This window comes from Jaculus jaculus, chromosome 1 (genome assembly GCF_020740685.1).
Source record: "Jaculus jaculus isolate mJacJac1 chromosome 1, mJacJac1.mat.Y.cur, whole genome shotgun sequence".
Classification (NCBI taxonomy): Eukaryota; Metazoa; Chordata; class Mammalia; order Rodentia; family Dipodidae; genus Jaculus; species Jaculus jaculus.
In genome coordinates this window covers 143013697-143030098 of record NC_059102.1, presented here as the reverse complement: position 1 = coordinate 143030098, position 16402 = coordinate 143013697, and the positions used below count along the sequence as shown (strand labels likewise).

Here is a 16402-nt window from a genome sequence, read left to right as displayed (position 1 = left end):
TTAATGGGTATGCCACCTTCAGTAGGTATTCTGCCCTCACTAGGCCCCAGGCTGAGGCCAAATGTCCAAGCTCCTGAGAGCTACTACTGTACCTTCCCTGGGCTAGGAAACCATGCCTCACTCTGTTGTCTATAAACAGCACTTTAATGTTTGTATAAATAGACCACAGTATTACCAAAACAAAAACAAACCAAAAAAAAAAACAAAACCCTTTAAAACCCTTCAAGAATAGATTATGGAAAATCCTCACACTGCACATAGCCTCTCCTGTGCAGTTGGCATCCAGTGGCTCTCTGGTCACACACCATGGGAATGCTTGAAGGAGCCACCTCAGGGGTGTTGTGACCTGACGGCCTGGACTCTGACCCAGACCTCAGGCTCCCCATTCCTGCTTTGACCTCTTGTTACAAAAATGATGTCAGCAGGTGGGTGGTTGGAGTCCGGACTACTGGGGAGAGGTGAAGAGCGCTGTTCTCGGCAACTGGTGCTGTAGAGGCAGTACCCTCTACCCAGGTCTGGCTTCATGGTCTGCAGGCAGGCAGCACATCACTGCCCTATCTCTGCACATGCCGGACGAAGGCTTGCACCAGCTGTATCAGAGGCTCTTGACTCTCAGGGCTGGCTTTGGAGACAGAGGTCGCCTTGCCCTGGGGTGAGGGTAGGACACCGGCAGCAGGGGAGCTGGGGGCGCCCCTTCGGAAGTAGCGTGAGAGGCTGGAAAGCAGCGTGCTCTACAAGAAAAACCAGCTCAGTGAGGCCCAGCATCTGAGGCCATGATCCCTAATCCCCAGGCACAACCCCAGGGAGCCCTTTCCTTGCTGGCACAACCCTCTACCCAGAGACCCTCTATATCCATCATACCAACTCTGAGCTCAGCTCCTGCTTCATCCGCTGTTTGTCCCGGGGATGCACAGCTGGGTCCCGCAGGTACCGCATTGCCTGGGAGATGAGCAGGTAGAAGCAGTTTTCCATGGTGAACATCAGGAGGGACCTGGGAGAAGGCAGGTTTGGGCACTGCTGTAGAGGGTCTACTTACTTGGCAGGTGCTCTGAGCCACTTAGCCAGAGAACAGCAGCTCATACCTGCCCCATGCCCTCATCAAGTCCCAGGTCTTACTTTAATGTTCTGGTCCCTTCTGCTTGTGTGCTGAGCCCCACAGCCTGTGTGAGGGGCTCCTTTTTCTTGTCCAGCTAGAACACAAGCAGAGAAAGAAGACAGTAACAGCTGCTTGTTACTGAGAACTTACTTGGCAGGCCTGGCACTAGTTTTCCTCAGTTACCTCACTGATTCCTCAGGAAGGCTGTAGCATACTCTTTAAAAAGAAAAGGCCCAGTCTTAGGGAGGCTAGATAATGAGCCCCACTGAGAACTGGCAGACTGAGGAAAGTTGAGCAGAGGGGCCAGAGTCCAATAGCACCAGACATACCTCTCCAAGCATGTTGAGGGCCACATTCACTGTGGCCAAGAGGGTACCAAAGGAGGGGGCCACTTCAGAGTCAAAGGTGGGAGTGGTGAAGCTTAGAGCAAACAGGAAGTTGTATTCCGCAAGATCCAGGGACTGCAAAGCAAGCAAACAGTGCTCTGGGATTTGTCTTCAACCTCAGTAGCTCTCCAGAACACGGCTCAGCACACAGCAGAGCAGATTCAAGGCTGGCTGCTGGGAGCCTGGTGGCTGTGAGGTGATGGATGGTACCTGATCCAGCAAGATCTGGCAGACATCTGGGGTGAAGTGGCGCAAAGCTGCCAGGGTCCTGCTGAGAATCTTGAGAAGACCATACTGGACTGTGTGCAAGGCTCGCTGTTCTGAAGCCTCAGTGTCAGTAGTGAGCTGCTTGGAGGAGCCGCTAGAGGGGGCAGCAGGAGCCGTGGCAGTGGTGGAGGCGCTGGCGGTGGCGGTGGGTGGCCGCTGAACTCGGGGGGCAACAGCTGAAGGGAGGCCATCCCCATTTTTGTTCTGCAGAAAGTCAAGAAATGAAGGGAGGCCACAGGCAAGGAGGCCCCAAGGCAGTGTGGGTCGGGGCTTGGGTACCTGCAGGTAGTGCTGCAGCATCTTCCGGCTGTGCAGTAGGGAGGTGCAGGCCTGGCACAAGTAACCCAAGTTCACCTGGGACAAAAGAGATGGGGGAAGCTCTTGGAGGCAGCCCTGCTCCCAGCGTAGGTCAACCAAACAGGCCTCTCTAGGATGCCAGTGGGCTACCCTCTCACCTACTGACAGAGCCACCAGCAGGACTCAGACCAGGACCATCTCCCTAGGACCTAGTTACATGATGGGTACCTTATCTGGCCCTTAGTAGATGAACAGGAAATTCCCATATTGTAGAGCAAAGATACAGTGAACTGGCTAAGATCACACAAGCAGATGGAAGCAGCTGCCTCCAAAGCCTTGTGTATTGTGAGCCCAGATCTGTCTCAAGAGAGTCCGAGTTGTACAAGAACTGAATCTAAGGAACTGGCCTGGGGCAAACCCTGTTACCCCAACCAAAGGGTCCATGTTCACAAATAGCGTGCATTTTGTTGGAAGAATCCATAGTTCCCATAGCCTCCCTACCCTTATCATCACCCAAACGCTCCAAGAAACTGTTTGAAGCCCCACCTGGATGTCACGCATGAGCTGAGGCAGGTGGAAGTGCCATTCCTTCCTGAAGTGGGAAAGCTGCAGGATGAAGCCCACAGTGTGGTCTGCCTCCTCTAGGCACGCCAGACTTTGCACCGTTCTCACTGCGTTGAGGCACTGGGAGGATGGGACAGCAGGGAATGAGAGGATGGTTTGGACCTGACACACTAGGCCTACCAGCCTATGCAGATTAGGCTCTGTGCCCACAGTGGCCTACTGTTATGATGAAGGCTTCTGTCTGAACAGACCACAGCCCCCCCCCCCAAACATGGTCAATCAGTAGCTCTGGCTGGCAGCCTAGTCAGACTTCTAAGAGCATCTTGGAAATGCAGGCATCAGCACCCCTAAGTGCCCTGGATGTCCCCTCACCTGCAAGGTTCGTTCCTGGTGGACACCCACAAAGTCCAGGGCCTCTGTCAGGAAGTTGTAGCGCAGAGTCTTGAGCAGCCGCTCCATCAAGGACATGGACAGGCGGTAGACCCCTGGCCAGGAAGGTGCATCCAGGGACTTCCGAGAGGTGGTAGGTATCTAAGACCATGTCAGATATGCTCAGAAGGGGTGTGGCCAGCAGACTCAGAGCACTAGCAGAGGGAGAAGATCCCAGGTTCTACATCCTGCTTGCCACTAACCAGCTATGTCAAATGGGACATGTTTGCTACTCTCATCCTCATATATTCATTCCAAAGGGAGGCCCGGGCTGGATAAGAAATATTTAACAACAGAGGAGGAGGTTCTTATTGTGAAGACTACTCTTTTTTTTTTTTTTTTTTGAGGTAGGATTTTACTCTAGCCCAGGCTGACCTGGAATTCACTCTGTAATCTCAGGGTGGCCTCAAACTCAATGGTGATCCTCCTACCTCTGCCTCCCCAGTGCTGGGATCAAGAGTGAGTGCCACCACGGCTGGTGGTGAAGACTACTCTTAACATGAGGAAATGTCTACTAGTCAAAGGTCAGGAAGCATGACAGGGATGGGTGGAAAAGCTACAAGTACGAACTGCCTTTAGTAGCAGTAAGGAGATGGCCTGGCTAGAAGCTAGGCCCCAGGGATCTGTTCTTAGCCTGATCTGGTAACAGGAAGTGTCATCCCATCTCCCAAATCTGGGGGACAAAGCCTAGTGGCCTTGTGACACCTATTTCATGAATTTTCATATATTTACTTATTTATGTACATATTTGCAAGAGAGGGAAAGAAAGAGGTAAAGAGAGGATGAGTGCAGTAGGGCCTTCGGACACTCCAAACAAACTTCAGATGTGTCCACCATGTGCATCTGGCTTACATGAGTGCCGGGGAATTAAACCTGGGTCCTTTGGCTTTGCAGACAAGTGCCTTAACCACTAAGCCATCTCTCCAGCCCTTATATCATGAATTTTCTTTTGGTGCTAGGAACTGGACCCAGAGCCTGGCTCACGCCAAGCACATACTCAAGTGCCTTCTGGTTGCTGAGTTTCTCTCACTAGCCATCTGCCAAAGGTAGGGAAGGTTCCAATGCCACTGGTGCACTTGACAAGCCATTATAGGACAGCAGCTTCCAGGGAGCAGAACAGCAGGGTTGGAGAGAGTACCTTTCACCTGGAAGCTGTAGGTGACATGGCCAGGCTCCTGACAAGCTCCTGGCACTCACCTGCCCTGTGCCATTGCTGCTGAGCTGGTACACACTCAGAAGGGGCAGGCAAATGCTCTGGGTGATGCCAGCTCCAGCTACTGCTGCAGCTCCCTGCAAGGAAAAAAAACACACAATTGGATGGAAGCTGCTACTACCTCACCACAAATGCAGCAGGGCCTGGAGAGATCTGTCAGGGACAAGGAAGGGAGCTAAGCCAGGCCCTACAATCTCGGAGCATCAGAGCACTACCCAGCATAAGCAAGGAGCCTTCACCTCGCATGCCTGCCTACCTGCTGGGTGCGAGCCAGGGTGAGTAGCAGGTGCAGCGCAGCCTCAGTGAAATGCAGGTTCTGCTTCATGCGAAGGCTCACCTCCAGAGTGGTGAGAAGCGTGGGCAGAATGGGGAGCCTACGGGTCACCTGTAGCCATGAGTCTCCATCCTCATCGACCTCACAAAGCTCCTTGGCCAGATGCAAGCCCAGGACACATACCTGCTGGGGACCAGGGAAAAATATGTGTAAAAAATGAAAGGAAAAAAAAAAGGCCAGGGAAGAAGAGGAGGATAAACATCAGCCTTGGGTACGTCCATCCAACACCACCTGGGTAACCCACACCTCCTGGAGATATGACTGCCACCACTGCTGCCTGTCCTGGCCCAGCTCCTCTTCTGTGCCCCAGTAGTCCATCCAGTATGTGTGTGCTCTAAATAGCAGCAGCTCCCACTGCCTTTTCTTTCCTCACCCTCATGCTGCCACCTTCTACCTGGACAGGCACTGGCAGTCTGAATGGCATCACTTCTTTCTTTTTAAATATATTTATTTATTTATGAGAGAGAGAGAAAAATGGGTGCACCAGATCCTTTAGCTACTGCAAACGAACTTCAGATGCATGCACCACCTTGTGCATCTGGCTTACCTGGTTACTGGGGAACTGAACCTGGGAACTTAGGCATAGTGGGCAAGCACCTTAATCACTGAGCCATCTCTCCAGCCCTGAATGGCTTCACGTCTTATAGCCCATGGTACTGATCTCTTTCTCCACTCTCAGGTCTATCCTGATACCAGTGTCTTTCAACACTTTTTTTGGTTTGTGCAAGGTAAGGTCTCAGTCAAGCCCAGGCAGACCTGGAATTCATGATGATCTTCCTATCTCAGCCTCCCAAGTGCTGGGACTAAAGACATGCACTACAACTAGCTGAAAAAAGAATTCACTGGGCCTGGTGGCATTTACCTATAATTCTAGCACTTAGGAGTTGGAGGCAGGTGGCTGGCTAGCCTGGGTGCAATATAGTGGTACTCCATCTCAAAAACAAAAAAGAAGGGCTGGCTGGGGAGATGGCTTGTACTTTCTTGCAAAGCCCGACAGCCCAGGTTCAATTCCCTAGTACCCTTATGAAGCCAAATACACTAAGTGACATATACATCTGGCATTTATTTGCAGTAGCAGGAAGCCCTGGAGCACTCATTCTGTCTACCTTTTTCTCTTTCTCAAGTCAAAAAAAAAAAAAAAAAAAATCTAGTAAAAGGAGCAGCAGTAGGCTGTAACTGATGACCTAATCTCTAGAGTCACTGACAGGCTACAATCCCCACTTAGGAAACACTGCTCTCTATTGCATCCAGTTATTTTTTCTAGGCTGAGGATACAGCTCTCTGGTATATCACTTCTCTACCATGTGTGAGGCTGTAGGTTCAATCCTTAGCACAAACACAAAAGTTATTTCTGGGATGAAGAGAAGATGGCTTAGTAGTTAAGGCACTTACCAGCAAACCCTAAGGACACAGGTTTGACTCTTGATTCCCCAATACCCACATAAACCCAGATGCAAAAGGTGGTGAATGCATTTAGAGTTCAATTGCAGTGGCTAAAGAACCAGGGATGCCCATGCTCTCTCTATATATCTGCCTCTTCTCTCTCAAATAAGCAAAATCTATAGAGCCATGTGTGGAGACACACTTTTGATCCCAGCACACAGAAGGCCAGGAGGAGAACCACCATGAGTTTGAGGCCACCCTGAGACAACAATGTGAATTCCAGGTCAGACTGGGCTAGAATGAGACCCTACTTGGAACCCCCTCCCCGCCCCCCAAAAAGTTATTTCCACCTGGGTGTGGTGACACTTGCATTTAATCCCAGCACTTGGGAGGCAGAGGTAGGAAGACTGTGGTGAGTTTGAGGCCACCTTGAGACTACATAGTGAATTCCAAGTCAGTCTGGGCAAGAGAGAGACCCTACCTGGAAAACCATTCCCCGCACCCCCCCCAAAAAACCATACACACACAGTTATTTCCTATGTCACCTCAGTCCCTGATGAGCAAGAGCAGCCACCTCCAGCCCTTGGCACTCCCTTCTGTTACCCTGCTCATATCAGCCATCTCTCAAATCACGATAGGATGCTGACCTGTGGCTGTCATGTATACTCTCACTGCTCACATCTTCCTTGCCCCTTTGCCTAACTTTACCTTTGGGAGCCCCAACTGAAAGGCCTGAGACTCAAGGCAGGCTGGGAGCTCTCCCAGAGCTTTCCTGCAGCCCTCAGGCTCCTCAGTCTCAGCGACCCACTGTCCCCCAAGTGGTGAGGGCTGTACGTGCAGCAGGAAGGACAGATAGCCTGCGAGATACTCCTCACCCCATCACGTTGGTCCTTGTGCCGGGGCCGAGGGCAGTCGTCAGTCTCCATGCTGTCCTTGTCCTCTGTGGCACTGCCTGATGCCAGGCTGTGACGGGTCTGGTCAAAGAGTGAGATCACCTCTTCTTGTAGCGTTTCACAGACATTTAGCACCAACTGGGAATACTGTGGGATTTCACTTACTGCAGAGCAGACGGGAAGGAAGGAAACACTGTCACACTCAGCAGCCTGCTCACGCTGCACACCAAGGCTCTCTTCCCAGATAGTAGCTGCAGTATAGTAAGGACTAAGAGGGTGAGTACTGTAGTTGGGGAGGAAATGGTGGGAAAAAGGAAAATGCTTTTTTTTAGTTTTTCGAGGTAGGGTCTTGCTCTAGTCCAGGCTGACTTGGAATTAATTCACTGTGTCATCTCAGGGTGGCCTTGAACTCACTGTGATATTCCTACCTTTGCCTCCCTAGGGCTGGGATTAAAGGTGTGTGCCCACTACACCCGGCAGAAAAAGCTTTCTTTTTTAAAAATATTTATTTATTTGACAGAGAGAGGGAAAGACAAATAAAGAGAATGGGTGCACCAGGGCCTCCAGCCACTGCAAACGAACTCCAGACACATGTACAACCTTGTTCACCTGGCTTAAACAGGTACTTGGAAATCAAATCTGGGTCCTTAGGCTTTGCAGGCAAGCATCTTAACCACTAAGCCATCTCTCCTGCCCAGAAAGACCTTTACTAAAAAAAAAAAATTCAGCTGGGGTGTAGAGGAACATACCTTTAATCTGAGCACTTGGGAGGCAGAGGTAGGAAGATCACTGTGAATTCAAGGCCACCCTGAGACTACTAGAGTGAAACCCTACCTCGAAAAACCAAAAAGAAAAAAAAAACAAAAACAAAAAACTCTTCTACTAAAAAGGGAAGGTGTGTAATAAATTATCAAGCACAGCAGAAAAGTAGAGAGACGAGAGCATCTAGAGACCACAGAAGCAGGCCAACAGTAGCAGCTGCAGTCGCCAGACTTGGCCTGAGCCACAGGAAAAGCCAGGTGAGGGGATTTTCCACTCACACTGGCCTCCTCACAAACGCAAGAAATGTGAAGGGGAAGACGGCAGGGACCAAGGGAGCAGCTTGTGAGGAAGAGGACCGCGAGGATCAGCAGGAAGCCTCCCCTACCCAATGGCTAGGGCAAGAGCCAATGAGTACCAGAGACCTGGGGAAGGGAGCTCACCTACACAACTCCTGACACAGGAGATCAGAGCAGTGACCCAGCAACCCAGACAGCCTACCTGAGCCCACAGTGCAGCAAAGAGGGACCCAGGCAGGAGTACAGCATAACTGAGACCAAAGCCATCCAGAAGGTAAATGGAATTATACCAGGCCAGTACCCGCCAAATAAGCCTGCTAACTGCACCTTCCATGTCAGGGTTAAATCTGATGGGTAGTCGGACTTGCCATTCTTAAATAAGCCATTCTTAAATATTTTGGGCTTGTCATTTGCTGCTTCCTGATTTATAGTGCCTTTGTCTCCTTTTCTGTCATTAGTTGGGGCAGAGTCTCACTGAGTCACAAGTTGACTTGAAACCCTCTAGAGACCAGAAATCTCAGCCTCCCAGGTGACAGGATTAAGGGAGTGGGGCAACACACATCCTCAGGGACTGTGACTTTGTTAGAGGATCTGTTTGTTGTAATATCTACTCACATAAAAACTGTGCTGTTTTTAATTGAATGTATGTATGTGTGTGTGTATATACACACACACACACATACATATACACATACATACATACATATATATTTTAAAGCAGGATCCTTCAATTTGTTGCCTCCAAGAAACTCACCTTTCTACAAAGGATGGTGTGGTGGTTTGATTCTGGTGTTCCCCATAAACTTAGTTGTTCTGAATGCTAGATTCCCAACTGATGGAGATTTGGGAATTAACACCTCCTGGAGGGAGTGTATTGTTAGGGGCGGGCTTATTGGTATTATACCCAGTTTCCCCATGCCAGTGTTTGGCACTGCTGTTGCCATGGTCCACCTGATGTTGGCTACGGGGTGATGTCCACCCTCTGTTCATGCTGTCATTTTCCCCTGTCATCATGGAGCTTCCCCTCGAGCCTTTAAGCCAAAATAAACCTCTTTTTCCCAAAAGCTGCTTTTAGTTGGGTGATTTCTACCAGCAATGTGAACTGGACTGCAACAGATTGATACTATCTTAGGGTGAAAGGTTGGAAAACAGTATTTCAAGCAAATGGGCCTAGAAAACAAGCAGGGTTTGCTATCCTAGTATCTGACAGGGTACACTTCAGTTCAATATTAGTTAGGAAAGATAAGGAAAGTCACTTTATATTGATTGAAAGAACACTTCAAACCAAAAAAAAAAAAAAACTGCCGGGCATGGTGGCGCACGCCTTTAATCCCAGCACTAGGGAGGCAGAGGTAAGAGGACTGCTGTAAGTTCGAGGCCACCCTGAGACTCCATAGTGAATTCCAGGTCAGCCTGGGCTAGAGTGAGACCCTACCTCAAAAAACCAAAAAAAAAAAAAACAAAAAAACCAACCAATAACAACAACAAAAAAAACCCCACTTCAACAGGACATTATAATCCTAAACATATATGCACCTAACATGGGGGCTCTCAATTTCATCAAACAAATGCTATTAGAACTAAGGTGACAGATAACACCAAACACAGTTGTAGCAGGTGACCTCAACACCCCACTCTGAATTGACAGGTCACCTCAGCAAAAAATAAACAGAGATGTATCTGGATTAAAGGAGGTCAGAGGACAAATGGGCCTAACAGGTATATACAGGACATTTTATCCAAATGCTGCAGAATACACATTCTTTTTAGCAGCACATGGAACATTCTCTAAAACAGACCAAATATTAGGACACAAAGCAAATTTTAACAAATACAAGAAAATTGAAACAATTTCTTGCATTCTATCTGACCACAATGGAATTAAACTACAAATCACTAACAACAAAAATCATATACCATACACAAAAATCATGGAAACTAAACAATACACTACTAAATGATGAATGTGTCAATGAAGAAATCAAGAAGGAAAAAAAAAATCATATCCAATGACAATGAGAACACAACATACCAAAACCTTTAAGACACAATAAAGGCAGTCCTAAGAGGGAAGTTTATAGCTTCAAGTGCCTATATTAAGACATTAAAAGGCTGGGGAGATGGCTTAGCAGCTAAGGCATTTGCCTGCAAAGGCAAAGGATTCCGGTTCGATTCCCCAGGACCTACATAAGCCAGACGCACAAGGGGGCACATGCATCTGGAGTTTATTTGCAGTGGCTGGAGGCCCTGATGCACCCATTTTCTCACTCTTTCTCTCAAATAAATAAAAAAAAAAAAAAATTTTTTTTAAAGAGAAATTAGAGGGTTGGGCGTGGTGGCGCATGCTTTTAATCCCAGCACTTGGAAGGCAGAGGTAGGAGGATTATCATGAGTTTGAGGCCACCCTGAGACTCCATAGTGAATTCCAGGTCAGCCTGGGCCAGAGTGAGAACCTACTCTGAAAAACAAAAATAACAAATAAGTAAATAAAAATAATTAATAAATAAAAAATAAAATAAAAGCTAATGTACCTTGGAATAAACCTAACCAAGGATGTGAAGGATCTCTACAATGGAAACACTCAAGTGAGAAATTGCAGAAGACACTAGGAAATGGAAAAACATCCCTTGTTCTTGGAAGAATATTGTGAAAATGACAATCTTTTTTTTTTTTTAAATATTTTTATTTATTTATTTGAGAGCGACAGACAGAGAGAGAAAGACAGGTAGAGGGTAAGAGAGAGAATGGGCGCGCCAGGGCTTCCAGCCACTGCAACCGAACTCCAGACGCGTGCGCCCCCTTGTGCATCTGGCTAACGTGGGACCTGGGGAACCGAGCCTCGAACCGGGGTCCTTAGGCTTCACAGGCAAGCGCTTAACCGCTAAGCCATCTCTCTAGCCCATGAAAATGACAATCTTAACAAAAGTAATCACATTAAATGCAATCCCTATCAAAATTCCAATGGCATTCTTCATGGAAATAGAAAAACAATCCAAAATTTCATTTGGAAGCACAAAACACCTCAAATGTCTAAAACAATTCTCAGCAACAAAAATAAGGCTGGCAGTATCACCATACCTGAGTTTTAACCTATATTACCGAGCCATCGTAACAAAAACAGCCTGGTCCTGGCACAAAAACAGACATGTAGATCAATGGAACAGAATAGAGGACCCAGATCCCAGATGTAAGTCCGGGTAGCTATAGCCACCTGATCTTTGATAAAAAATGCCAAAAATAGTCATTGGAGAAACGATAGCCTCTTCAGCAAATGGTGCTGGGAAAACTGGATATTTATCTGTAGAAGGATGAAAATAGATCATTCTCTCTCTTCATGCACAAGAATTAAGTCTAGCCGGGTGTGGTGGCGCACGCCTTTAATCCCAACACTTGGGAGGCAGAGGTAGGAGGATCGCCATGAGTTCAAGGCCACCCTGAGACTACATAGTGAATTCCAGGTCAGCCTAGGCTAGAGCAAGACCCTACCTCAAAAAACCAAAAAAAAGGATTAAGTCCAAATGGATCAAAGACCTTAATATTAGACCTGAAACTCTGAAAGTGCTAGAGGAAAACGTAGGAGAAACCCTTCAACATATTGGTCTTTGGCAAAGATTTTCTGAATATAATCCCATCTGCTCAGCAAATAAAGCCACAGATCAACTGCTGGGACTTCATAAATTATAAAGCTTTTGTACAATAAAGGACACTGAATAGAGCCAAGATGCAACCTACAGAATGGAAGACAATCTTTGTCAGCTATACATCTGACAGAGGATTAATATCTAGGATAAACAAAGAACTCAATAAACTAAATAAGAAACCAAACAACACAATTAAAAATCGTCTATGGAGGAGGGTGTAGTGGTATACGCCTTTAATCCCAGCACTCAGGAGGCAGAGGTAGGAGAATCATTGTGAATTCAAGGACACCCTGGGACTACATAGTGAATTCCAGGTTGGCCTGGGCCAGAATGAGACCCTACTTCGTGGAAAAAAAAGGTCTATGGAACTAAATAGAGTTTTCTCAAAAGAAATACAGACAGCATGTAAACATACAGCTAAAAATAGGTCTACTATATGACCCAGCATACCCCTACTAGGTATATATCCTAAGGACTCATCTCATTACCTTAGAGATATTTGTTCAACCATGTTTACTGTCACTCTATGCACAATAGCTAGGAAATGGAACCAGTCTAGATGTCCCTTAACTGATGATTGGATAATGAAGAGTGGCACATTTATACAATGGAGTTCTACTCAGCGGTGAAGAAAAATGGCCGTAAAATGTATGGATCTGGAAAGGATTATACTTAAGTTAGGTAACCCAGGCCCAGAAAGCCAAATGTCACATGTTCTCTCTCATATGTGGATCCTAGCTACAAATGACTGGACTTCTGTGTGAGCAGGAATAAAACTCAGTAGCAGAGGCCAGTAAGCCAGAAAGGAAGAGGGGGGGTTACTTAATAGGATGGTATTGTATATATGTAAGTAGAAGAATAGATCAATGTGGGTGAAAAGGCCTATGTGAAGTCAGGGGAAGAGACTGAGTAGAGGAAAGGGGGAGGGAGGGAGAGAGGGCAATGGGCTAATCAAAATCTAGGAGGATATAAGTGAGTCATATGGAAATCTACTCTTTTGGACAATGGTACCCCCAGAAGCTATAGATTGTTACTAGAAAATTTCCAGTGGCAGGGATGGGATACCTTCCAGTGAGTTATTGGCCAGGAGGGTCCCTGATGTACCCCAAAACATTACAGGCCATTGCCAAGGTTCTTGGTTTCCCACCAGGAATAGATGGTAAGCCCCTACTGCTGAAGACTTGACATACTTGTTACTGAGAAATCCTGCTGGAGCTCAGCTGAAAACCTCCTCCATGTAGACCAGCTAACAGAAAGCTGGAAAAAGCCACGCTGCAGGAAGTTCAATGAGAGAGAGTGAAATCAACAGTGGAGATACTCAACAGTGGACACTGCAAGCCTTAAATTTGGCCAGGTAGGCCAAATGAGCCAATGGGTACAAAAGTGGCATGTCGATTATGGGGGAAACCAACCATTCTGTAATTGGATTGGAGGCCTGCTCCATGGGAGGGATTACATGCCTGATACTGAAAACCTACAACAGAGGTACTTAGTCATGAGCCCTAGCAGTGTAACGCCTGCTGCTGTCTGGCTAAATGCATATGCTATGCTCACCAAATTGCTTAGTAAGCACTTCTCTTAATGTTCATACCCATATATTAATGCTACTCTCACTTTGGGTTAGAGAGGCTTCTCTTTTCAGATGTCAGTGACCTTGGGATGACTCAGAAGGCATCATGGTGCTGAGAAGTGACAGAAGAGTGCTCAGCACTGCAATATTTGTATCACACCTTTCAAGGCTCAGGGTCTATTGTGGAAGAGATAACGGAAAGAATTTAAGGGCCGAAGGAAGGGTAGGATTTCTTGCAACATGCTCCCAACAGACACAAAAGGCCTGGATATCCATGATCTCAAAGTGCCTGACACTACCTACACAAAACCATCATAATAGGAGGAAAAGATCATGACATCAAAATAAAAGAGAGACAGATTGACAGGGGGAGGGGATATGACGGAGAGTGGAGTTTCAAAGGGGAAAGTGGGGGAGGGAGGGAATTACCATGGGTTATTATCTACAATTATGGAAGCTATCAATAAACGAAAGTTTAAAAAAAATACTCCAAGACTGCCAGGCATGGCGGCTTTTGCTTGTAATCCCAGAACTCAGAAGGCTAAGGCAGGAGGATTGCCATAAATAAAAGGCTAGCCTGTGCTCTATTCCAGAGTAAGTTTCAGGTAAAAGTAAGACCTTGCCTTAAAATAATTAATTAATTAAAATAAAAAATAAAGATAGTGCCTTTTACTAAGAGAAAGGACAGCAAACTGGTCAAAGAATTAAGCAATGAAGATGAACTTGTTTACTCGTAATTTGTCAGGTTTCCTTTAAAAAGGAAAATATAAAATCTCTTAAGAAATTGGTATTTATAGGGAAGAGGATACTTAATAGGTTGATATTGTATATATGTAATTACAATGATTGTAATGGGGAGGTAATATGATGGAGAATGGAATTTCAAATGGGAAAGTGTGGGGGTGGGGAGGGAGGGAATTACCATGGGATATATTTTATAATCATGGAAAATGTTAATAAAAATTAAAAAAAAAAGAAATTGGTATTTATATCTTAGAGAAATACAACACAAAAGTGCAGACATGTCTTTGAGAATTCATGTTAACCCTTTGTGTCCAGTTTGAGGCTTCTTACATTTGTCTAAAGCCATAAGCCAAAATTTGGTATCACCTTTGAGAAAAAGTGTGCATAATGCAAAGTAGTTTTGCATATTCTTGTGCTGCACATGGGCTAAAGTTTTAGAATGTTAATGCTTAAAAAATATGCACTGTTTTGAATACAATCAAGAAATGCAGCATAGAAAAATGAATGAAAACAAAAGTAACAGAAAAGGGCTGGGGAGCCAGGCATGGTAGTCTACGCCTTTAATCCTAGTGCTCGGGAGGCACAGGTAGGTGGATCGCTGTGAGTTCAAGGCTACCCTGAGACAACATAGTGAATTCCAGGTCGGCCTGGGCTAGAGTGAAACCCTACCTTGAAAAACCCAAACGAAAAAAAAAAGGGCTGGGGAAATGGCTCAGCAGTTAAAGGGTCTTGCTTGCAAAGCCTGCTGGACTGGATTTGAGTCTCTAATACCCACATAAAGAGAGATGCATAAAGTGGCACTTGTGTCTGGAGTTCTTCTGCAGTAGCATGAGGCCCTGGCATGACCATTCACTCCCCCTCTCAAAAAAAATAAAAATATTTTTAAGAAAAGTCACAGGAAGTTCTATCCAGGCTGGCCACTCACCTCGCATCCCCTTCATCTGCAACACCATGATGAATGCTGAGAACACCTTGGCCTTGGCCTTTTCCATGAGGTGCTGGTCTGCCTGCAGCACCCCTTCCAAGATCTCTGTCAAGGGTCCGAGGATATCGTCCACAGTGCCCAACTCTCTGAAAGAACAGCTCATCTCACCTCACTTTTGCCCCTCCAAGAAAGGGGAAGGGTCAGTGAGGAAGGGTAAACAGGCACTGGGACTTCGTCAGCTTTCCTGTCCCAGCACTCACCTCTTCCACTGACGGAGAAGAACCAGCAGTAGAGTACACATCATGGAGCCAAGGCGGAGGCAATTCACTGATGATGAAACAAGGAGCTGCAACGAGAGGGACACGAGAGTGGTTAGGAGTCTAGCTTCCTGTGTGTGGAAATGGCAGAAGATTCAGATCCTGAACCCCCACAGTATACATTACCATTGCTGCCTCAAGCTTCCTAGGCTATCTGAGCCCTGACCTGACAACTGTGCAACTGGCAGGTAGTGAGCAGTCTAGGTCTATCTAACCTCAGCAATAAGGAAATCTCCCAGACATACTTACTAATGCTTTGGTCCCATCAAGCACATCAAGAAAGAGCTGGCGCCGTACTGCAGAGTCAGTCAAGTGCATGATGTCTGCCTATAAAGGACCAAAAATGTTGGCAATTAGTAGTTAGTAAGTCACTGCTTCCCTGATTAAACTAGGGCCTGAGACTCTGTTGTTTCTCCATTCACAGATCTGGTCAGAATCAAACCCAGGTTTGTCTCCTCCATAGAACTCCATTTTTCCTTTGCTTATAAGCTTTCAAAGCCCTTCTCCCCATCTCAGGAAGTACAAGCCACATCCTCCACATAGCCTGCCCTGGCCCATGTTCACTCTAATCCAGCCTTCCTCAATCTCTATTTATTTATTTTTCCAATTATAAAATAAAAATTTAGCTGGGCGTGGTAGTTCACATCTTTTTTTTTCCCCAAGGTAGGGTGTCACTCTGGCTCAGGCTGTCCTGGAATTCAATATGTAATCTCAGAGTGGCCTTGAACTCATGAAGATCCTCCTATCTCTGCCTCTTGAATGCTGGGGTTAAAAGCGTGCACCACCATGCCCCGTCGTAATTCACATCTTTAATCCTAACACTCAGGAGGCATAGGTAGAAGGATCACTGGGAGTTTAAGGCCAGCCTGGGCTATAGCAAGACTACCTTGAAAAACCAAAAAATCTAAACACAAAAAATTATTTTTTTTCTTTTTTTTTTATGTTTTTTGAGGTTAGGTTCTCACTCTAACCCAGGCCAACTTGGAATTCACTATGCAGTCTCAGGGTGACCTCAAACTCACAGCAATCCTACTACCTCTGCCTCCCAAGTGCCAGGATTAAAACTGGGTGACACCATGCCTGGGCTTCCATCATTTATTTATACACACACACGTACATACATGTACATACATACACACACACACACACACACACACACACACACACACACACACACAGCCGTTTTTGGAGGTAGGGTCTCACTCTAGCCCAGGCTGACCTGGAATTCACTATGGAGTCTCAGGCTGGCCTCGAACTCACGGCGATCCATCTACCTCTGCCTCCC

At 46.5% G+C, this 16402-nt stretch overlaps 1 protein-coding gene across 1 annotated transcript in view; it reads right to left on the bottom strand.

Annotated features, from left to right (window-relative positions):
• Positions 1-125: 125 nt before the first annotated feature.
• The window catches only part of Nup188 (nucleoporin 188), a 70655-nt gene continuing 54378 nt past the window's right edge, over positions 126-16402 (bottom strand). Inside the window, exons 24-37 of the mRNA XM_045132919.1 lie at positions 15367-15444; positions 15061-15146; positions 14801-14946; positions 6845-7026; positions 4509-4709; positions 4237-4329; positions 2983-3141; positions 2593-2730; positions 2029-2103; positions 1693-1953; positions 1426-1557; positions 1117-1190; positions 862-991; positions 126-731 (exon numbers count right to left, since the gene is read on the bottom strand). Coding sequence (XP_044988854.1) covers positions 555-731; positions 862-991; positions 1117-1190; positions 1426-1557; positions 1693-1953; positions 2029-2103; positions 2593-2730; positions 2983-3141; positions 4237-4329; positions 4509-4709; positions 6845-7026; positions 14801-14946; positions 15061-15146; positions 15367-15444 — 1932 coding nt within the window. The 3' untranslated portion in view covers positions 126-554. The remainder of the gene's footprint in view (positions 732-861; positions 992-1116; positions 1191-1425; positions 1558-1692; positions 1954-2028; positions 2104-2592; positions 2731-2982; positions 3142-4236; positions 4330-4508; positions 4710-6844; positions 7027-14800; positions 14947-15060; positions 15147-15366; positions 15445-16402) is intronic.